At 40.5% G+C, this 24,131-nt stretch overlaps 1 protein-coding gene across 5 annotated transcripts; it reads right to left on the bottom strand.

Moving 5' to 3' along the window:
• Positions 1 to 472: 472 nt before the first annotated feature.
• esrp2 (epithelial splicing regulatory protein 2) lies at positions 473 to 22,561 on the bottom strand. Of its 5 annotated transcripts, none has more exons than XM_053493446.1 (16): positions 22,460 to 22,561; positions 22,123 to 22,275; positions 21,443 to 21,571; positions 13,311 to 13,424; positions 12,750 to 12,864; positions 12,531 to 12,626; positions 11,142 to 11,196; positions 10,816 to 10,926; positions 10,570 to 10,702; positions 9,281 to 9,323; positions 8,142 to 8,443; positions 7,820 to 8,053; positions 7,338 to 7,536; positions 5,987 to 6,191; positions 5,661 to 5,826; positions 473 to 1,672 (listed from the first exon to the last, which is right to left on the bottom strand). In XM_053493446.1, the coding sequence occupies exons 2-16, from the start codon at positions 22,252 to 22,254 to the stop codon at positions 1,511 to 1,513; spliced, it is 2,196 nt and encodes a 731-aa protein (XP_053349421.1). In that variant the 5' UTR covers positions 22,255 to 22,275; positions 22,460 to 22,561; the 3' UTR covers positions 473 to 1,510. The 5 variants fall into 5 exon arrangements, with proteins under 5 accessions (XP_053349421.1, XP_053349422.1, XP_053349423.1 ...); XM_053493447.1 differs by lacking the exon at positions 22,460 to 22,561 and adding an exon at positions 2,376 to 2,477 and having other exon boundaries at positions 1,586 to 1,672; positions 22,123 to 22,453; XM_053493448.1 differs by lacking the exon at positions 22,460 to 22,561 and adding an exon at positions 2,376 to 2,477 and having other exon boundaries at positions 1,630 to 1,715; positions 22,123 to 22,453.
• Between the last annotated feature and the right edge of the window lie 1,570 nt (positions 22,562 to 24,131).

Here is a 24,131-nt window from a genome sequence, read left to right on the forward strand (position 1 = left end):
GCCCATCAAAAGAAATCTTGTATAACAAGCAGCTTCAAATATCAATGCAAAGGCTTGATCTTGACCGTGCATCTCTCCCACTGTAAGTGAGAATAGGCATTGAGTAAGATTAGCATGTTTGAGGGGGAAAATATATAAATAAATAAATCACCTGATACAGACTAACATGGTGGTTGAGCATTGATTGTAGCATCAACAGGCTCTTTTAGCATCAAATCAGGGCTCTTTAAAAATAATAAAAAATATATATTAAAAAAACAGCATTAAACGATCCAAATTGTGTCGAATGTTGAGCCTGAGATTTGGTCAGGATTTAAACCCTGTTGAGAATGTGTCCAAAAATCCCCCAAAATTATTTCACTTAAATTTGTCCCTCACCTAAAAACATCACAACACACATACTGTTTCTGTACAGTAAATGGTGACATTATTTATAGCACTTACTGTACAATGAGTAACCAGAACTGAGATATTTCAGAATAATGTTTTATTGTTTTATAATCATTACATAAATGCTATCTTCAGCTTCATACAAGTTTCAAACTTGGTTTAAAAAAAACAAACAAACAAAAACAAAAAACAAAAACATCTCCTAAATGCCCACTCGGTTGCCAGAGAAGCGGGCTGAGTGTTTTATAGCCGGTATCGACCTCTGGCTGGTGTATTATTGGCACAAAAACGAAGAGTAGAGGCACTATGATGACCGAAGGCCTTTCCGGTCACATGAGATAGATTAGCAAAGAAAACCGTCTTTCAGTAATAAAGACTGCAAAAAGAAAGCATGCAGATCTGACGAAATCCCAGCGGCTTGTTTCTCACATTAAATAAAACGGCTCTGTTCTGGATTCGATTAAACTAAGAAGCTGCTCGAGCAGATTAAAGGGGCACGCCCGGTCTCGTTTGTTACACAATGCAATTAAACTTAATATGGTCGACAACGACACAACGTCTTGCGTGCAGCAGGGTGTATACACGTCCCCGGGATGAGGCGTAGATTGGCGAACCTGCTTTAGTAGCAGTATTCAGCAGTGGCATCAAAACGGGCCTCAGTAGTAATTTTTATTGCTTTTTTTTTTTGCATCACACGTGCAGGCTCTATGGCTTAGCCTTTGTATATTGCACTGCCTTTGAGTAAAAACACAGTGGATCCTCGTTGTGGGATTTCTCCCATAGGAAGAGCTAAAGAAAGTTCGGCCTTAACATTTAGCCTAGTCTGCATAAAGAACATGACTAAGAATATACATCATTTCTCTATATCCACAAGGCATTTAAACGATATGTGTATTTCATGTATAAATACATATATACATAGAGTTCATAGTTTTCCATCATGCTACTGTAGCACCTTCACCAGGAGTAGCATGTTAGAAACGGAGGAAAAAGCTCCCTGTGCATCTGAGTAAGATCGAGAGCGAGAGAGTGAGAGAGAGAGATAGAGAGGGAGGTTATCCGGGGTGAAGTGCAGACCTCGCTCGTCCCTGGAGTCGGCTTCAAGTGGTGAGTGTTTAGCTCATTCGCAGCACATCAGGCGGACAGGGTGGCCAGAGAGGGGAAGGTTGGAGCGCTCGACCACGGCACGTCTCGCCGCCTCCTCGCTGGGGAAGGTGACGAGCGCCTCCCCGCTCCGCTGGCCACTCAGGTTATACAAGACGAGCACAGAGTCCGCCTGGAGCTGGGAAAGAATTAAACAGGTCAGGTCACGCTGGTCCTGTATTCTGTAGATTTAAGATTTAAAAAAAAAAAAAAAAAAAAAAAGTTCATTTTTTTTTATAAATCGCAAAAAAAAAAGCATAAAAAGGGACCCACAGGAAGAAAATCAAGTTCGATTTGCTGTTAAAACATTCTCAATCAAACAATGCTGCATGCTTTATGATTTATCCTACGGAGAACAAAAATCAGTTGGGGTTAGTGGGGACTGTAGAGACGTTAACAATTCCAGGACAGGGAAAGAAAATTTGCAACAATGGAAGGAGGCTGATGTCGGCGCCTCGAAAAAGCATCCGAACCCGAGAGCAGCGCTGTCGAAAAAGTCAGTATGCAGAAAGGATTTAGTCTTACTCAGAGTTAGACGTCTCTATGATGGAAGACAGAAAAGAAAGGAGACATGATAAGAGGATTTAAGACTGCTGAGAAACCTGTTAAATCACAACCACAGAGAAAGAGAGAGACAGAAACCAACTCTATACTTTAGTCCGGGGTTTCTGCTCCCCAGTCACCACTCACTGCACCGCACAGTCTGAAGCTTTCTCTGACACACACACACACACACGAGAAAAGGAAGACTATCAAACTGTGCAGCACACCGAGTCAGGATGACTGGAGTTAAGAAACCCTGGTTTAAGTCCATGCACATCTGGAGCTGTGGGAAACCTTACCTGGAGGAGCGCCCCCTACAGGCAGAGCCACTCTTTGGGCTGGACCAGAGCACGGGCCTGATCGCTCACTCCCATCACACTGCTGTAATCCTCAGGAGCGTACTACAGCACAACAGCCCATAGTCAGTGGCACAACCTCATCACACACACATCACATCACACACACACACCCTAATCAGGTAATATCATTTTGCAAACTCCTGCAGTTGTTTCGGTCTGTATCCACCTGTAATATTTGATGATAAACTTAATATGGTGAAAAAAATAAAAAATAAATAAAATTGATTTAAGCACAATTGATGAAAGAGAGAAAAATCACAAAATAACAAAATGGCAGAAATCCAACACGTTAAATTTGCCTAAAGAAAAGGCAATTTGTTTGAAATGAAAAACACAAGGAATGGACATCTGGTTATGGATAATTTAGCTTTGCACCAAATTCATAACATAAAAACTTGAACGTGGCCGATTAATACCTACAAAGCAAGATACAATCAAGTAATTATATGTTATTTATGGTAAACAAAAATTGGGATGCATACAGTATGATTATGGCTATGTACACTTTCCCGGTTTCCATAAATAAATAAATAAATATCACCCTCAACTTTTTTTTTCTAGCCTTAACACGCCCCTAGTATTTAGATTCCCATTATTAAACCAAAATAATAATAATAATAATAATAATAATTCTACAATCAAAGTGAATCAAGTAACTACACACAAAAATAATATTGTTTTAATATCCGTTCATGGACTGTAGTTACATTGCCATCATTTCTTGACGCCTTGTAATTCTGCTAGAAAAAAAAATGGACAAAAGACTAAATAAATATCACTTCCTGAAATAAATCGTGGTGGGGAAAAAGGAAAAAAAAAAGGCATCTCTAGTCAAACCTTTTTCCACAGAAGCACAGCAAAACAACTAAATCTAGAAACACATGCACACCCAAACACAATAACTTCCACTTCCATTTGTGCCACAAGTTTAACACAAAAGTAAAACCACTAAAATCCCACCCGAAGGAAACACTCTTCCCGCAGAGAGACAGACACACACTCATACACGCGCGCACACACACTGTGTAAGCTCCATTTGAGCAGCTAAAAGCATACTTGGAGGGTGAGTGGGCAGCGTTTCATTTCAGTGGTTCAGCCAGGTGTCAGAGATGAATTCAGTCCCCCTAATCGTGATCTCTGGCTCTCGGATAGCCGAGACCCAAGCGGAGAGCGGTTTTGTTCCACAGTGTGAGCTAGCTCTAAACACACCCTCACCTTTTAAGCTCGGGTCTGGGGAATGAAACTAATGTGGCACATCAGTTCCATTTATTTCACCCTGCTACATTACCAGGATGAAAAAGCACACACAAAACACCACAATCCCCCCCGAAATAAATGTAAAGCACCAGACAGTTATTTCCCCCTTAAACATCCCCCTGTCCAACCCACGCCTTAGGGCTGAAGTTCATACCATCGGTTGAAGACTCCTACTTGGTTGTCAGCCAATACGGAGAAGGGAAGAAGCAAAAAAATGAAAAAATAAAAATAATGGACATGGTAATACAGCGTAACTCGTACGATGAACCAAATAGGAAAGATTTCTGTATTTTATGCACATTAAATAATATGCTCACATTAGTTTATACAACACAGAATACTGACTACTAATAAAGCTTAATTAATGGCACAAAAGTAAATAAATAATAAAGCACCCTGGACAAAAACTGCTGGTGCAAAAACATCTGGATTAATGCAAGTTAACATAAAAGCAGAGCATCAGACGTAAAGGTGGCCTTTTGTGCTGCATGTTTAAACAGAACAACATGATAGAATTGACCAAAGTAAGCTTGTATTCCAGAACCACCGCCGTAATCAAAGACCAGTCTGTGTTTATTTAAAGATGCTCGAACATCAGAACAGTGATTTGTACCGTTTTATAACCGACTCCACTAACAGATGTGGTGTTAATTTTGGCAGCTATTCTCAATTTCAGTCTTAGGGATCAATGCACCCGTTAGTTTTCATCATATCCTATTTTTGTTTGTCGAGTTTTAGTTGACTAAAAGTCTGGGCATTGTAGTCTAACTTTATTCAAGAACCCTTACATATTTTAGTCTAGTTTTAGTCAATAAAAAATGATCATTTTATCAATAATTGGTATTAATTAACCCTACAGTTAATCTAGGCTTTTTTTTTTTTTTTTTTACACAAAATAATCATCTTAACATTTAAAATGCATCTTTTCATCTAATGTTTTCAGCTAATTATATTTATATTCACAACAACGGTTCAATATAAAGAGAATGGGCCCAAACGCCTCTTCTTTCGTCAATATTTTTCGTCATTAATTTCAACACCGACCCGATGTCATCCAGAAGAGCAAGAAACCTTCCTTTTGAGTCTGGTTCCTCTCAAGGTTTCTTCCTCACATTGTCTTAGGAATTTTTTTTTCCTTCTTTTTTTTCTTTGATCCTTTCCTCTGCCTTGTTTATCAGGGATATAAATTGACATCCAGACTTTTATGAAAAAAGGTTTTTGAAAATGCTACACACAAACTCTGGGAGTAATTCTAGTTATTCGGGGGGATTCAACCTCACTTATGAGAATTAGCATGGACAGTGGTGGCTCAGTGGTTAAGGCTCGAGGTTAGTGATCCAAGCTGTTCAACGCTTGAGCACAACCCCTCATCCCTCTCTGCCCTAGGGGTTCTGAGATTTGACCGACCCTGCACTCTGACCCAGGGCAACAACAATCCGGTTAGATTTAGTCCCCTATTGTGACCTCATTGAGTGCAGCTCATTTTTGTCCAGTGAGCTTTAATTATGGAATATGATAAAACCCGGAATAAAACACACAACACACTAAGCACTAATGTTCCAGTTTACTACATATAATTACTATGCAGCTATAATCATCGGTGCTCATCGATCAGTCTGTACTGATCACTTTTTGGGAATATGATTACTTAACGTGGCTCTTGTGTTGCTCTGCAGTCTATCTAGCCATCTACAAGTGGAAAGGGAAACCACAGGACCAGCACCACTGACATGACCGCTACATAAGGAGTGTAGAAATCTTAATGTATTAGAGAAACACAGGTGTCCTGTGGTGTTACACGATAGGTGTATATAATAAACTGGAAACATTAGAATTATTATTATTATTTTACTTAATAAATGAAGTTTGTATACATATTCCACACCAACCATGAGAGTCACAGAGGACAAAATCAGCAGTTGCCCTCTTTGCAATCATGGTAAGCTACAGTACGTAGAAGCCTCTTACCTGGTAACCCTGGAAGAAGCTGAGGATGTCTTTAACCCCGGCGTTATAAGGTAGTCCCTGCATGCGCACCAGAGCGCCGTGCTGAGGCAGAATAGCAGGAGTAGCCGGAGCTGCTACCGAGCCTGGCGCTGCAAAATAACTCACTGTGGACGGGGACACTGGAGGACTGACGGGTAAAAAAAAAATAATAATAACAGAGAGTAAAAATTTAACTGAAACTACAATCTAGACATAATGATTAAAGTACAAATTAACCTAAATTAGCTAGTTATTTAAAATATTCCTGCGCGATGGAAATGCAAAGAGACACCAGTCTGAGCTGATACCTGGGGTAATAGGCGGTGTAGTTCATGTTCATGTTCATATACAGCTGTGGCTGAGGGGAATAGTAGGCAAGGGCCGGGGCCGGGCTGTGTGTGGGCGGCTGTGGAGTTCTTGGAGTGGCCAGCAGGGGGGGCTGATACAGGGCTGCCTCAGCAGAAAGCATAGCAGCTGGAGCTGGAAACGCAGCGTAGGTCGGTGGTGAGAGACCTGAGGCGAGAGGAGAAGGAGGAAGCGGTGCTTTGAGAACGACAGTAAAAACCATCACTGAGCTCGTTCACAGTGTAGCGAGTAAATGAAGCGTGACGCAGTAACCTAACCCACGAGGGGAAAAAAAAAAACAAGCAGGTTGGCAAGTGTGACACCTGTGCTTCTGTTTAGAGCAAAGTCCGTCCTTCAGTAGGGCAAAAAAAAATAAAAATCAACACGTATATTTATATGCAAACAATGCAGAAAGGGCCTGTTCACCACCTATGGGGTGTGTCCACACACACACACACACACTCACAGTGAAGGTCATCTACAGTACACGTCCCTGTTTCAACCCAGGAACCAGCAGCAGTCCCTCCGGTGGTGCAGCCTGTGCACACAGAGACTCATTCTCTGCCCGACCTTGACCCTGGAGAAGCCTCTCCGCACGTCGGGGAGCGTTTAGTGCTCCGCTTTCAGCCTAGATTTGCTTTCAGCAGAACCACAGGCGCTCACAATGCTCCCTACAAGATAAACTGAAATCTAATCTTTAACGTCTATGCCGATAGGCGTTAGGAACAATCTACACCGTGACCTGCGGCACAGGTTGCGTGTGTTACTCAGACACGCCAGCAGTATCCCAGGAGGCTTTGGAGCACTACAGAGCACTTGGAAAACAACAACTAAAAAAAAAAAAAAAAAAAAAAAAAAAAAATGGAGCAGGACACACCCCGCCAAGCAGGACCAACATGTCTACAGTGATTGTATATATAGTATACAGTACGGATATAGTAAGCAGTTAGTAAGCAGTGTGGTTAAACGCTGAACTGTTTCACTGGTGCATGATTGGTTTAAAGTCATAGACATCTAGCAGCAATTAAAATAAAAAAAAATATCTTAAAACCATTTGGTATAAAATCTCAGGATCAGGATCTCAGGATCAGCTTCGAGCCACGGCGTCACATCCCATATTAAAAGATAAACATCAAATCATTACTGTACATCTAAACATTTATTTTCCTGCTAAATTCATTAAAATGAAAAACTCATTATTTGAGCACTTGGTTACATCCCTAACAGCTTCACTGATGTGCTTTAATCCTTCTGTTGAAAAAGACAACTTTTAACTGTGTGGAAATCAGGATCGAGTAAAGGACGTATACATACAGGGCAACTTGCACGGCGGAGGAGATAAACCGCTCCGGTTCAGCGTTCCTCCCATCAGCACGAAGCTCATCTCTTCAGTGGAGCACTGGAACACCTCCACGTAACGATCCTTCATCATCTTCTTATGGCACTTCTGTGCCACCATGAAGGCACGATCTGCCGATTTCATCTGGATAAAAGCGTCGCCGGACGGACGACCCTTAGGGACGAGCAGAAAGAGGACCGGATCAGACGAACTGAAGCATATTACTGAAACCTGCTACCGGGGAGGAGCTACAGTAGATGTTCCTGACTGTGGTGGGATACTGGAGTTGGCACAATGATCAAGCTGTTTCAGGCTAACTAGATTTAAAGTAATGAATAAATCCATCAGGCAAAAAAATCAGCTTTCACACAAGCATGGCCCAAATCTCTCATGGATTCGTTTCATTTTTCAAAGTCTAAAATAATGGAATCATTACCCAACCCTTAATTCGTCTCACCTGCTGATTGAGCACCATGTGAACACCGTGAGGTTTAATATCTATAGTGTGCTCTCCCATAAACTCCAGGATGTCCTCGATGGCGGCGGTGTACGGCAAACCGCGCAGCCTCACGCAGTCCCTGGTGCTAGCTGTGGTGATAAAGGGCGGAGCAGCTAGAACGGGAACAGGAACCATCGTAGGAGGAGGAGGAAGTGTGGATATCAGTGGAGTGGACATGTAGCGGTTCAGGACCTGTAACAGACAAACACACATGAATAAATAAATAAATAAATAAATAAATAAAAAGAGTAAGCTCTGCCGAGACTCTTTCTGCGCTGACCTGCTGGACCTCGGCTGCCGTGCTGCGGAACAGCTCGATGTACCTCTTCCCCAGGATCTGTTTATGCTTTTTCAGAGCGTTCTGCGCGTACTCCTCACAGGCAAACAGCACAAAGGCATCACCCGTGGGCCTTCCATCAGGATATTTAACGAAGAGCAGGCCCTCTGTGCCATCCGTCACGGGGCTCTCAGGACCGAGGAAGCCCAGGACGTCCTGGTGCGTGGCGGTGAAGGGCAGGCCTCGCATGCGGATGATCACCTGATTCTCCTTAGACAGGAACTGAGCCACCTCGTTAGATGTGCCTGGGTGGGCAAAAAAAAACAAGAGTCACAACCAAACAAACTGAAGCATTTTACACGTTACATTATCCAAAAGGTGGAATATGAAGTGCAAAGTTTAAACATTATAACTGAGAATTTATAAGTGCTCGAAAGGGGAAGGAAAACAGGTACGAAGGAACGTCTGTAATAAACACGAATGTCTTGTTGGTATTGTCCTCCTTTTGTCTTAAGTATGCAGACTTTAATACCGGACCACACATACAAGATCCAGAATGTTATTATAAAAAAAAATAAATAAATTAAAAAAGGAAAATACTGCCAAGCTAAAGGAGTTTAGTAAACCTATGATCAAACATGCACATATAGATCCATTAGGAGTCAGCACAAAGGGCAAGTAAAAAAGGTGCATGTTGAATTGATGAGATCTACTTTCACTCCCGTTATACACACACACACACACACACACGTGCCCACAAGCACCAATATCTCGGCCTGCCACTGGCTCTTTACACCCTGCGCGTGAGAGGGCAGAGTCGGGCTTTCAGTGGCCGCTGCTCGTGCTCCCTCTCAGGGGAAGCCACACTCGGTAAGGCACAGGTGGGGGCGGCGGTGACACCAGAGTAGGGTTTCCTCTTGAAACAGCTCGGTGTGAGTCAGCACGAGCACATGGCTCACAAAAGAGTCTTTCATCCAACCCAAACAAGAGAGAAAGAGAGAGAGAGGGACTGCATCACGGGGAAGTGCACTCTACAAATGTTAGTGTGTTTAGTGGTTTGATGTGTGCGTGCACGCGCGTCTTATTCGTAATTGAAGACTTCCAAAACACATTACCAGGCACTTGATTAAAAAGCAACTCACCTCCAGCAATCTTTAGAAACTCCTCTCCGGTTGCTTTATACACCTGAAAAAAAAAAAGGAAAAAAGAAAAATTAACCTGGGAGGCAAGTGTGTTTTTATAGTGTGTTCATGTGGGGAAGAAATAATGAATAAGACGAAATCCAACATTAGTAGTCGACATGTTATCCAGTTAAAGGCTGTATGGAGGAAAATTTGATTTTTTTTTTGTTTGAAATGTAGCAAAAATATCAAAATGAAGCACTTATTTTGATCGTGTGTGGGGTTGGTTCAGGGACTGAAGTGGACACTGGTGACATGATGTTCTCAGAATTAACATATCTTGCTTTCTTTTTCATTTTTTATGATGCTTTTAGTTAAAGTACATCATTACATGTACTTTGCAACCATAAAAGCTACAAAATACATATTTACCAAGAAAGCGACCATGACTGAGACAAGGACATTTATTCTCTGCCTGGCCAAAAAAATGAATAAATAAATTATTGACCTGCATCAAGGTTCAAAATCAGTTTTAAATACTTGAATTGGCTTTAAATTATTATAACATGTAAGGACTTTACTGAACCATCTTTATGAAAGAAATGCGGTCAAAAAAAAAAAAAAAATATATATATATATATATAATAATCATCAAAATGGACACAACTTAAACGCTTAATAGCATAATAACAGCGGAAGTAAAAGCAGTTCCACATTTATAATGTGTTGAGATCACACAGGGTGGAAACTAAACAGGTGTGTGTCCATAAGAAAACCACTCGTCACTGGACTAACCAAAAAAATTTAAATAAAAGGCTTCATTTTAAAAGGGAGCATAAAGATTGGACTTTGGATCAATAGAAAAAAAAAACATGCCTAGATTGATCCTATTCCAGAGCAACAGCCGCATTAGGTTTAGAAAATAAGCACATAAAGCGATGCACGCATCATGGCACTGTACAACCCTCTTGGAGGGAGTGTTATGATCTGGGCTGCCTCATGAATGAACTTTAAAGTGTTCATTTTATATAGGGTCATTGGAGGCCTGAAGCCTATCCCAGTGAACATGGCGCACAAAGCAGGATACGCCCAGGGAACACATCTTTCTGATTCGTAATAAGGTGTATGGTTTATAATAATATAATAATAATTCCAAATAAACAACATAATGACATTCTGGCTTAAAATTACAACATTTCACTAAGGAAGAATAGATCGAACACTTATTTAGTACTGCAAACCTGTACATTAGACAGGAAAACATCACATACACACACTGAGTATCTTCTCATGGCTGTGAAGCAGCTCACCTCAATGTATCTGCTGCCCATGTGGTGTTTGTGTCGTTCCAGCGCCATGTCCCTGTGTTCGGCGTTTACGAAGCGCACCAGAGCCTCTCCATTCCTGCGACCCTGAGCATTTAAACACAGTGCCACACCACCTCTGACAAACACACACACACCACAATTACTCACATGAGCACTGTAACCCACTCTGAAACCATCACCAAACATGATCTAAACTGGATTTTGAGTAAACCCTGGACATGCTCTTACTTGGCGATGTTGAGGCCCTTAAAGAAGCGGGCGATGTCCTGGTCTGAAGATTGCCATGGCAACCCTCTGGCTCTGATCACCGTCTCGCTGTCCACAGCTTCTGTCTTACTGCTGCAGGACGGAACGAGACAACACCGTTTTTACTCTGGCTTCAAACTGTCAGTTTGAAACATCACTCTTACGATGCTTGAACCCAATCCTGACACCGGAGTGCGTTTTCCCTCGTCAACATCTCTAACTCTAGTCATCGGCTTATAAACAAGCCTGTAAGGGGTTAATCCTCCAGGGCCAGGATGGGGGGGATGCGACTTTAACAACATACTCACCAGGCTCCAGATTCAAACTTGTATTTAACCGTTTCAATCAAGGAAAATTTGTGACCTGGGGGAGAAAAAAAAACTTTTTTTTTTAAAAAGAGTTGTTTAAGCAACAATGTAAATTCCAGTTAAAACTTTATATTTAACCGACACATTTTAAAACAGTTATGCGAGTCAGTGAAAACGCCATCGCCTGCTTGAACAGAATATTCCTTTACAATAGAAAAAATGTCCAATGTCTACCCTTAAAAAAAGATGAAAGATATATAACAGATATAGATGTTCTATATATAGATATAAAACAGATTATTTCTGAGGTCTGCACTCTACGCAGTTTATGCCTTTGACATGTTTTTGCTTAAAGGGATTTAAGCATTCGTTTTGACACTATGAGCTCAATGTCCTTGAATAACTGCAGGTTTTATACATGTTAACAATTTAGCAGGACCTTTACTCCACATATAGCTGACATTTATTTCAGCCATACAATCTGCTGCATAGCGAGTTACAAAACTAGACAGCAAACCATGAAAACTTTACTCAATCTGCTTGAACAAAAGAAGAAGAAGAAGAAAAAAAAGAATACATCACTCGACAGTGTTTTCATTGCCATGGGCAACAAGCAAAACTGGTTTTATCCTGCATCTTCTTATTGTAATGCACATTTCAGCTAAGAGCAGATATTTTGTTCTTTACGTATTTAATTTCATAATATTTAATATGGATATTAATAGCTCCTCCCCAAGTGTCTTTAATTATAGCGTACTTCCTTAAAGCAAAACGAAAAATGATCTGAAACTGAATACTGACGCAATAAACTGTAGCAGCATATTCACACCCGATAACACTTTATTAGATCCTGCAACAGTTACTTTGATTGAGGAAATGAAGTGAAACTGTATAGACCTTTTATACACCTGAAATCGTCACGTCTGTCCGCCATGGTCCCGCTCATGCCGGGCAGCAAAAGAGACGTCACTTATCAAAACCCAGTACAAAATAAGTCATGGTAGAACGTCTCTTTTTCAAACACACCCGTCACCTTTAACTACACTTTGACTCTGTAGTATTTGATTCCAAGTCCTTCCGAATTGCCTCAAATAAAGTCAAACTTACCGTGTTGCTCTTCTAACACAAGATTGAACTCTCAAACCCCATGATTAAGAGCACTACTTAGTGTGTGGAACGAGGGATTCTACACCCTACCTAGAACCCACTTCAGCACACCAGCTTTCCATGTCACACTTTTTGGGATTCGACCCCAGAACAATATGAGGAATCAGATATTTGTCATAGGTGGTGTACAAATCGAACTTCTGCAAATTAGTATCCTTATTACTTTTTTAAAAAAGATCTATAGACAACATTAAGTGGAGGAGGAGGAATGAGCGGACTGACCGTATGGCTCAGCCAGGATGTGCTGGATGATTGTCATCATGCTCTTCACCTCCCTCACTCCTGCCCTCTGCTCGCTTACTGCTGGGAGGCACAAATCTGAGGGCATGGGTTAAGGGACAAACACTACAGTAGATTTATATACATAGACTTTATACACACACAGCATGGAGGTCAGGAATAATATTGGAGCAATTAGCAGCAAAATTGTAGGAAGGATACATTCGAGCATGGAGGGAAGCGTGAGGTCTTTTACCGGACCGGCGTTGGGACAGCATTTGTGAAACTCTCTTTTCAAATCGACAAATGAGTAAAAGCACTCCGGCAGGACCAAATTCTAACAGGAAAAGAAACATTTATTTTTTATCAGATCACCACCACTTGATTAATTATCAATAAGATTTTGTGCAGTAATGTTTAGTCACTTAATTAAACAAGCTCCTAAAGAAATTATAATAAGATAAAATAATACTTTTTTTTTAAAAAGGACAGTAAGCAAGCATGCTTCGAAATATCGGTTTGTACATCCGAGTGCAAACGTTTGCGTAAACTGAGAACACGATGTTATACACTGCCTTTATTGTCTGGAGGTCTTATTAAACTAATTATCTGATAAATGTGGTTTACGGTGTGGGTTGTATCTTGACAAGATAAACTGTAAAAAAAAAAATTTTTAAACCTTTCTAATGCAAATCTTACTTTTGCCTCCTCCTTCCATAAAGACACATTTATTTCTGTTTACAATGTTCACACATCATATTTGAATAAATATCCGTCTGTAACCTTTTTGGAAGCCTCGGGATGGAGGGCCTGTCGGACGAGGAGGGGTCCGTCCACGCACAGATTGTAGGAGCTTCTGCCCAGAGCTTTAAGTTCTGCTGATACGGCTTGCTGGAACTAGAGGGAAACAAAAAGGAAGAAAATGTTTATTCAAGGTTTTTCAAACGTATTATGAAAATGAACAATACAGTTAGCACTCAAGGGGTCCAAGGTGATGATAAAACAATCAGAGGACGCAAAAAAAAAAAAAAAAAACATGTATGCAACAGCCAGGTAGCTGACCGGACCTTTTTCGAACACATCACTGCATACAGAACAAACCTGAACAAAGTCGAATGAATTTGCATCATTACAGTTCCAGATACTGATTTATGTTTATTTAGGAGCACTATAATGTTATATCCCATGCTAATACCATAATAAGCAAACACACTAAAAGGCCTGTCTATGTTTATCAAAAACAAATAAATAAATCCTGCAACATGTGGAATTAAAAGTGATTTTTTTGATATATATATATTTAAGCTCCTCAAAAAGATATTTTATCTAATGCATCACCAACATTTGCGCTCATTAGCAGTTCAGATACAATTTCATTTATAAGTTAACTACTTAAAATGCAAAAGTAAAAAAAAAAAAAAAAAAAGAATGAAATGAAAAACAACCGTTTAAAGTCATAGTCACAGTACTGTATTATGTGCCTAATAAAAGGTGAAAGGTGTCGCTTTTGTGATGCTCTGGATCAAATTATCAGTAATTTAATAATTAAATAATTATACATTAAATTACATAATTAAAATAAAAAAGCCTTCTAAAAGCCGAACACACCCACTTAACTAGTAAAAACTCAACGGTCTTAACAGTCCTGGACTAATCCAGAGCAGTTTATTTGACGCGAGCCGAGAACATGACCTGACCTAGATCCAGACCAGCTATACTATAAGGAGCACTCTAAGTTTGCCCCAAGCCGGAGCTGTAGCAGGTGTAGCCAGGTGCACGTCGCATGTTTGCATACTCGCACGTCTTTGCACTAACAAGCTGAAGTTCAGCATGTCGTTGAACATGCTCGATATTTACTTCCTGCTTCTTCTCAGTCAAATGTATGCAGCATGTCGTTTTGTAAAGCACAAATTGTATTTTGTAGATTTCTCAATGTCCACTTGGGATCCCGTTGGCGTAGTTGTGTTTGGTATAATCGCCCAAAAAAAAGAAGAAAAAAATTCTTATAGGACTTATACGAATGCGTACATGAATTACACAGACTTTTCTTGATGAGGGAAGAATCAGAACCGAGAGGAAAATGCACCAACTAGAACATCGATTTAGATTTGTGCGAACTAACTACAGGTTTGAGTTAGCGCACCCAAGCACACTCAGATACTGAAGATTTTAAGTGCATGCATAAGCTACAGTAAAACTATTAACATGATACTTAAGCGCTTTTCTCCAGCCATGAAACGCCCTAATTCAACAAAACATGTTTCTCTCTGAGAAGAGTTTTGTTTTTCTGTCCACTTCCTGAAACACTACCACGGCCACTTCACTAGGACACAGGACGATTCACACTACAAACGTCTCGTGTTAACTCTACAAGGGTGTTTTCACATATGCACTGTTTAGTCTGTTTGAACAAACCCTAATTAGTTTCCACCCTTGGTGTGGATCGCACACAGTAATTGGGTATGGACCAGCCCTACCAGTCTGAGAGCATTTCTCTAAATCTGACGCCACATGAACTCAATATCGCTGCGTTTTAAAGTTCGAACAGCGTTTTAGTTCATCGACATGAGCAAACCTTTGGGCATGTACACTAAATAATGAACTAAATTTTTACCTAGCTAAGGGATTTTAACTGTCACAGAAAAGTGTGTTCACAGCCACACACATCGAAAAGAAAAAAAAAAAAAAAAAAAAAAAAAAAAAGAGTAAAAACTATGTGAGAAATTGTGAACATACATGTTGAAGCATGTCACACACACACACACAGAGAGGGCAGACAGAGGGTTGCTACTAACCAAATAAGTCCTCGCACATGGAAAATATCCATAATTCATCATCGGATCAAATAAATCATTAATAAAAATAAAAAACACAAACCATAATGCTGGAAGAAAACATCATTTAGTTTAAAGCTTTCTGCTTTTTATTATTGTTGTTGTTGTTACTACTAACTTGTATTTTTAAGCTTATTTCTGCCAGACAATCATCATCCAGGATCAACCCAGAACTGATCTGAACACAGGCAACCTTTCCATCATAAGGGTGGAACATTTTCTCAGTACGCCGAAGCCATAATCCGACTGCCTGCTTCATGTCTGAAACGCTGGCCTCCCGGGAACTCCTTAAAAATGGCTCAAATACTTGGTGAAACGCGTCTTGAAGAGCGATTTTTTCAATCACTCCCAGTCGAGTTCCGGTATTGTGCAACTGGTGTATGTGAATGATCGTATGTACAGTTCCCAAACACCGATCCATCTCTGCATACACAAGTTGGTGACGAGTTATCTGTTGATTTTATGGGATTGGGTGCTCGCTTGCTTAAATGTTTAAGGGAACTGCAGTGGGCTTCATGTCACCTTAGCCAGGAGAGTCATTCACAGACGTACAGCCTTCTTTAAAACGTTTGCAGGCTAGTCACTGAGTCTCATCGCCACACTATGTTTAAAATGGTTTTTTTTCTTAAAACACCTTCATTAAGTACAAATTTCACTGCAAGTCCCGGTTTCACTTGAACACCCCACATTTGGTCTTTTATTTTAATATGAGCGAATATTTTACAACGAAACATTCACTCAAGCAGAACCGGTTTTTAAAAATAAAATATAAATTGTATTTTTTTTTTTTTCAAGAAACATTAAGAAATATGCAAGACTTGTAAGAATGTGTGTATATGTAAGGAACGCATTATAATGAAATACACCATTCATTAACAGGCTCTAAACATTTTAACAAAGGTAACCTTATAAAAATAGATAAAAAAAATAAATAAAAAAAAGGTTAGCTCAGTATTTGGCTAATATTCAGAAATGTACTTTTTATTGTCAGACTGTTTGCTTGTATGACCCTGGCGTGACCTTAAAGAGTTAGTATTGATCATTAAAGACAGGAAGGTTTGAAGGTAGATGGACCGTCAAAACTGTCTCCTGTCTCGTATCTCGAGACGTTCTGAGTAAAGAGCTGTTAAAAATACTCCAGCAGTCCCAAACTAGAAAATGTTTCTGTAATCCACTCCATAATAAAGTGCCAGCAACATCATATCCAGCAGTGCGGGATTGAGGTCACGAATCTGTTAGAACATCGCAATGTGTAATAAGTGAGTCTTAAAACCCAAGATTAAATTTGGTGCTGTTCCTGGTCTGGGTAATCAACGTTTTACAGATTACACGGTGTGTCTTGGAGCTTGAGGACACAATGACATAGACAGGGTGGAGAGTTCCTTCAGGGGTGGAGCGCTAATCTGACAAACAGCAGCGTTTCGCAACACGTCCATGCCCTAGGGTGAGCTTAGGCAGCAGGCAGAAACAATCAAATCCCAGTAAAAAGCATGATCGAACTGACAAGTTCAAACAAGATAGTGTGGATTGGGCAAATAAAAACATATTAACATGATCCAAATTAGACAACAGTTTCAGACTCACGTCCCAAAAGATATCAATTCCAAACCTTCGACCATCAGGCACGGCCCGAGAGCGCACACATGCACGTTAACTAGTCCCGCATGACTGACAGCACTGCAACGGGAGTTGTCACACTTGGATGTCAGAAGGCTCTTAAGTAAAAACATACTCCAGTAGAGAACTTATTATAATGACACAAAGCAGCGGTTTGAGCCGACGCCGCGTCTGTGCGTCTGCTTACAGCCCTGGTCACAGCTATCACGCCCCACCTTGCACAAATCAACACCTGGATTAACTCCTGCCCCGCAAAAAGGTTTGGGAGCAATGTGTGTGCCACGCCCTGGTCTTACCTCAGAGCCAAAACAACAAGCACGAGACAGACAAAAACACAGCTGAAGCTGAGCATCACCGGAGCAGAAGCTCCTCAACACAACACACATTATCTGTTCAATTCTATTCTAAACGCGTCAAAGAGTTGTGCTCATTTCTGACAGGTCAGTGTTTCATGTCGGTGAAAACAATCCATGCAACTAAAGGACTTTAACGGAGTTGCCAAGGATGAGATGTGATTGTCAGAATAACCCGAAGCAGCCGTGGCATCAGCTAGACTGAGGGAACTGAACTTTAACCTTTCCCCTAAGGCCTTACTTAACGCTTAGTGTGAACACGCACACAACGCTCAGGAAAGGAAGATAAAGCACTGGGAGTGTCTAATACAGGAGCTTAAAGCAACAGTAACACAGACACACAAAAAAAACCTTATCACTATATCAGAGTGTAATTCAACAAACACATTAACGCCTACTTAACCTCTAAGCTACTTGAGTGTTTGATGATCAGGAACAACACAGGGAAAAAAAAGAAAACCTGCTTGATCTAAAACTATATTAAGAAAACGATATCTCTCATGAATCTAAATCCATTTTGAAGCTTGTTCAATCATTTAGTGCTACAGTTTTTCTTTTATACGGGAGAAAAAAATGCAAAACATCGATTTGATCGTACACGTTCCACAAGCCATGATAATAAATTAGGGTGGCACTAATGAGACCGCTCTCCTCCCAGCGACTCCGCAGGTGTGCTGCCCTGCCCTGTTACAGAAGCAGACATGCTACTACCAGCCCAGACCCAAGCTTACCGGATGGCTCACATCTCCCTCGCACTCCATGTTCTCTTTATCTCCATGAAAAACCTGTCTTTTTTTTTTTAACACGTGCATGCACGCAGCATCGGCGCAAACCAATAGAGGCACTGTGAAAAGGCAGGTGCAGAGCCAGTCAGGCACAAAAGCGCCCACGGCACAACACCGGCTCTGTACGGAATCCGAACCTGGCGCTGGTCAGACGAGAGTCGTCTGACCTACAGCAGCAGGTTACTCGTGTACACCGGAGTGTTTGAGATGTTTAGAAAGTGAGCTGAGGGCGGCTAAAGGACACATCGCTGGCTGGTTAATTACTGAAACATCAAGGAAACGATAAAGCAGCTTTAGAAAGGAAAAATTTTTTTAAAAAGGAGCGGTCTATCATAAACCAGGCATTTAAACACAATTAACATCGTTATCGTTATCTTTTATTATAGTACTATTTTTGTTAAATGCTTGCATAAATTAATTAACACATTTATTACATTTTTACCTACAAGACTTTTAAAAAGAACTTCAAAAAGCCTAAAATAGACAAGATTAGCATGCGGTTACTGAAAAGCCCCCAGATCAATAGTTCAGTTCAACAAACGTTAAAGCCTAAAGCCTGAAGAGACCCGGGCGAAGGTTGTTTTTAAATCCTGAGACATAGAGATCTATTTTGAGGAACACGACTACTGCAGTGCGTTAGTACGAGAAAGTATTTCCCTTCACTGGGGTAATGCAGGGAGAAATTGATTTTACTGGTTAATCTTTACAGGGCCTTCTAGTGACAAAACCGCATTTGAAGTCAGATGTTGCAAGTGCGGCCGAACGGAAACGAACGTGTCGCACAAACCATACAGGAAAGAGCATTTTAAAAATATAACACCAGGTCAGAATATAAACACGGTGTTGAGTAAGTCTACGGAAATATAGTGCGGTATGAGCGATAGAGAAAGTGTGCATGTGTCAGTTTAAGACACATTGCTGCTTCTTAACAGACTGGTCAGGAAATCAAATGTACCAAGGTTAGACACGACACTAAAAAACGGTGCCTGATAAAATACACAGCATAAAACTTTAAGCAAATTTGACATTTTGTGCCGTGCAAACACACATGGGTGTATTTAAGCATGCAACATTTGTTTAAGAGGCGCATGCATGTACTGTAAATGCAGAAAAAAGTGAGGTTAGGATGAGTAAAACTGGGGAGAGAATACAAAGCTGAGAACGTCAGATTTATTTTAAAATCACCCTACTCTACTTCAGTCAAGAGAAAAACCTATAATCCAGTCCAGATAGCTCAATATATCTGTTTGCAGGACTAGTAATGACTGGTTTCAGTTATGAAATAGTAGGGGGTGGGGACAGATCAACTGACTGCAAACAAATTCTTGGGGCAGGCAGGTTGTGAAACACGTTTGGCAACATGCGGCTTTTGTCAAAACATACCTACGCATGCCACAACAAACTAAAAACAGTCTGCATCCTGGTCTTTAAAGCAATTATGCCCTGGACACACACAGCCAGGAACAATACGTCGACGTCTCCTCCATTCTCTGACCTGTTTATCCTTCCCCCTCAAGCCAGTGACATTTACAGCAGGGGCCGGGGAGGAGCGTTCCCAAGTAAACATTCCGTCTTACAGGTGTCAGCAGAGCTCATTGGGATAAAACATGACCAGGCCTGCAGTTTTCCACGGCAGCCAAAAGCCTCCCTGCTCAGCTCCCGAGTTTACCCATATACAAACAATTCAGATAAAACTACAGACTGTGTGAATGCATCGACTGCAGAACACAATAAAGCTCGTTTTAGACTCGAGAACCTGCATGCACACAGCGGTTCACGGTTCCGCCTCAACTAAACCTCCACGTGTTTGTAAGACACGTTTATCTGTCACGATCTTCCAATTCAATAATGAAACTTGTGGACAAACAATTAACTTAAAAACTTCTGTCGTTGTTTGTTTTTTTTATGTGTGATAGTCATGACTTAAAACATACCTGTTCATAACACATACAGTACATCCAATCATATTTCCATGGGAACTACAATTAATTCCCGTTAACCCCCAGAATCTGTCCGGGTTTTATTGGTTAACAGGCAGAACAGGTTTTGAGTCTTTGCACTTTGATGCGAGATGATAGAAAAACAAGAATTTCGCCTGTAGTGCGAAATTGAAGTGTAAAGATATTGATAGCTACTGATATTGTGCTGTAGCACAAAAATGTTGCTTCGCTTTCCTTCAAAAGTAAATACATGACATTGGACCATCATGTCGAAAGTATTTGTACAAGGCCCATTTAAAATACTGCAACCCTACTTCATAGTCCATTATTTCACTAACAATTAACAGACCTAGGGCAACAAATGTTGCGTCAAGGTCAGTTATAGGGTCTATTTCATCTGCAAGAACAATAGCCCAAATAAAAAAATAAAAAATATTTATCAACACATGTTCACAAAGCAGAGAACAAATCCCAAAACTTCATTGGACACGGCAGACCATTCTCTGAGTACAGCAGCAGGTTTTCGGTGTCTTGCCATTTTTAAAGCCCCAGCTTTGTTTCTCAAGTGTACCTCTTAAAATGTCATCCGAAATCCCACTCCTCGAAGGAAGCAGACATTTAGGCCTGGTCCTGAAGCTGGGGTTCTGACTGTTTGTCTTACCTTATCAAACTGCCCTACAGTAAAACAATACTGCACGCATTTTGTGTTAGTCTGTCTATCCTGTGTTACCTTAGCAGAGAATGCTTTTGGCATAAAATACAATCAGGTTAAAACGGTGTATACACACTTACCTTGTGTGCATACACACACACACACACATATATATATGGGTGCAAATGTCAGAGCGTAGGGTCAGCCATTATACGGCACACCTGGAGCAGACAGAGATAGGGGCCTTGCTCAAGGGCCCAACAATGGCAACATGGCAGAGCGCGAACTTGAACCACCACCGCACCACTTTATATATATATATATATATATATATATATATATATATATATATATATAAGCCATTAAATAGATTCACAATAAGAGTATATTAAGAGCCAAGCATTTATGCGCGTGCATTAATTCAGAGAATGGAATTGCGCATGCGCAAACGCTCCTGCTAGCTAAGAAAACGCTCATCTGACCAGACCGGATTTGTTTGACTTATGTCTGTTTTAACGTCAACTAAAATACACTTTCTTGATTTAGACACACATTTTAGCTTTTAAGGAGTGTTGAAAACTTTTTTTTTCCCCAAGGTGAGTAAAACGGAGCTAAATGCAAGTGAAGTGGAAGTGAAGGGGAAGTGATCTCCCCGCAAAGCGCATGCGCGGAAAACAAACCCCTCCCCCCTTACACACAGGTAATCAATCAATTTAAATGAAAATGCAGGTCACCTGTTGAAGAACCGTGTCCAGAGGCTCTGCTTTACAAACTTCATCCACACTCAATCCCGTGTCCTCTTTACACTGATCTGTTAATTCCAAAGTGTCTGGTTTAACCAGGCGCTGCTGAAGTTTTCCCACCTTTTGAAAAGGAGTAAAAAAAAACAAAAAAACAGCTTGTTTGCTTTATTTAGAAGAATTCTGTGAGCTAGTTAACATAACTCGGACATAAAATAAAAACGGCCTACACCATAAACAAACAGCACACCATACACAATTAGCGATGATAAACTAGGATATGTCTGTGAAAGGATTAATTTAGTGAGAAGGAGTGTGTAGTAGAGCTGCAAAGCATTAGGCGCTGTCTGAGGCGCAGGGTGACTGACCTCAGGGCGCTGACATGCTCCCACAACAGGCACGCTTTCTCCTGCTTCACTTCTACAGAATAGCTTTAAACCATAGGCTCCTTATATTATATACTAAGCCAAGTTAACTTGTATATGCATACATAATAATAATTACAATGACTAAATAAATAGAATATATGTTTATACTAAGCTTAAAGTTGAAAGCGTACCTCGTTGATAAATGTCAGCTGTCAAGGTGGAATGGCTTTAATCTACAAAACTGTAAGCCTGCGTGGGTAAAGTTAGAGGGGAAAAGAACCTTACAACGAGTGGAAAGGTCCATACCTTTTTCTCATGTAGATCCACAATTTGCCACACCAACAGAATTATTTCCCTCTCATCCGACCCCAGTTTACCCCCATTTGCACCAGCTGTTGCCCCAAAGAACACCACCAGAGTATCACTGTGCGAAGCCATCAGGGACCACAAGGGTAAAAACTACAACAATTAAGAGCAAAGATCAAAACAAAAAAAAAAAGTAACAAAGTAACACGAGAGTTCACCTTTCTCCGAGTGATAAAAGGGAAGCAAACAAAAGAGCTGGAAATTCAATAATACAGTACAGACGAAGTGGAGGAAAGAAGATTAAGAACGCAGCAGAAAGTGCGGCCGGAGACTCTACCTGCTCGAGTGTGCTCTATCCGGAGTTACTGGTTTGACTGGTAAAGAAGGGTGGACAGAATTTGGAGTTTCTCTCACGCTAACCCCATAACAAGCCCTCCAGCCTTTTCTCACTACACCTTTTTTTTCAGTTACCTGCCTTTGGCTCGGCCTCCTAACTCGCAGTGGAGCTGCCAGGAATCAGCGCTGATTGGCTGTTTCAGAAAGGTGAGGGCGGGGCCAAATGGCATAACACCTTATGTAACCCAATATGATTGGTCTGTTATGAACAGAGGAAGTGGTCGCAGATAAGAAGGATTTTCCGGCGTCGGCTCACCTTTATAGTGGTCGAGTCCTGCATGGATTTGTAGGCTGCATGTGAGTGCGGGGAAATATTGACTTCCTGTACACTATCTAGTGCACTACTTATCAATCAGGGAGGATAATTAGGATTCAAGCAGTAAACCCTCTCACCCCCTTTTCTCTCTCTGTTTCTTTCTCTCTGTCACTTTCTGTCTGTCTGTTTTTCTCTATCTGTGTCTCTGTCTCTCTCTCTCTCTGTCTCTGTCTATCTCTCTGCCTCTATCTATTTCTCTCTATGTCGCTGTCTCTCTCTCTCTCTTCATCTGTTTTTTTCTCTGTCTGTCTCTATCTATCTCTTTCTGTCACCATCTATCTCTGTTTCTTTCTGTCTCTGTCTGCCTCCATTTCTGTTTCTCTCTATCTGTCACCATCTATCTCTGTCTCTCTCCCACTTTCTCTCCCTGCCTCTCTCTCTATTTCTCTCTATATCGCTGTCTCTCTCTTTCTCTATATCTGTTTTTCTCTCTGTCTCTATCTCTTTCTGTCACCATTTATCAGTGTCTCTTTCCCTCTTACTCTCTCTCTCTCTCTCTCTCTCTCTCTCTCTCTCTATCTGCCTCTCTCTCTTTCACTCTATGTCTCTCACTCTCTCTCTATCTGCCTCTCTCTCTTTCACTCTATGTCTCTTACTCTCTCTCTATCTGCCTCTCTCTCTCTCTCGGATGACATTCCAAACATTGAAATGTTATGCTGATTTAGTTCAGCACAATGAAAATTATATTTACATTTATATAATTGCATGTATAATTTTAGTATGTTCTATTACTGTGTTTCCCTCCATGTGAAAAATTCATTTGGTCGCATATTTGTCAGTTTTTTCACAGACACACACACACCATAACATGTCCTCATTTCAAATAGATAGATAGATAGATAGATAGATAGATAGATAGATAAAAATGCATATCTCGTATGTATTAAAAAAAGAAGGAAGGAATCTGTGAAGGAAACAAGGCTCGTCCTTCTTTTACCCTAAGATCATAAACAGTTTTTTAAGAACAATCTTACAGAAATTCAAATGCATAAGGAAAGTTTACGCACAAAAAAAGAATTCCATAGTCTGCACCCTTCGTTTTATTTATTTAAATAGATAGATAGATAGATAGATAGATAGATAGATAGATATTCTTTATTGTTCCTGTGAGGGGAAATTATTGTATTACAGCAGTAGCAGGTTAAATAAATTTACTTGAATGGATTAAATCATCCATCTATCCATGCCTTTAGCGAAGGTTCAGGATTAGATTTTTAAATAGGTTAGATTTTTTTGTTTAAAAAAAGTGTGAAACCTCACTCACTCACTCATTATCTACACCGATTTATCCTGTATA

Source organism: Clarias gariepinus, chromosome 3 (assembly GCF_024256425.1).
Source record: "Clarias gariepinus isolate MV-2021 ecotype Netherlands chromosome 3, CGAR_prim_01v2, whole genome shotgun sequence".
NCBI lineage: Eukaryota > Metazoa > Chordata > Actinopteri > Siluriformes > Clariidae > Clarias > Clarias gariepinus.

Coding starts and splice junctions, on each gene's coding strand:
- esrp2 (XM_053493446.1), bottom strand. CDS start 22,254: ATGGCTTCGCACAGTGATACTCTGGTGGTGTTCTTTGGGGCAACAGCT. Junction 10,927..11,141: donor AAGTTTGAATCTGGAGCCTG/GTGAGTATGTTG, acceptor TCCGTCCTGCAG/CAGTAAGACAGAAGCTGTGG. Junction 1,673..5,660: donor GCTTCTTCCAGGGTTACCAG/GTAAGAGGCTTC, acceptor ATTCTTTCCCAG/CTCCAGGCGGACTCTGTGCT.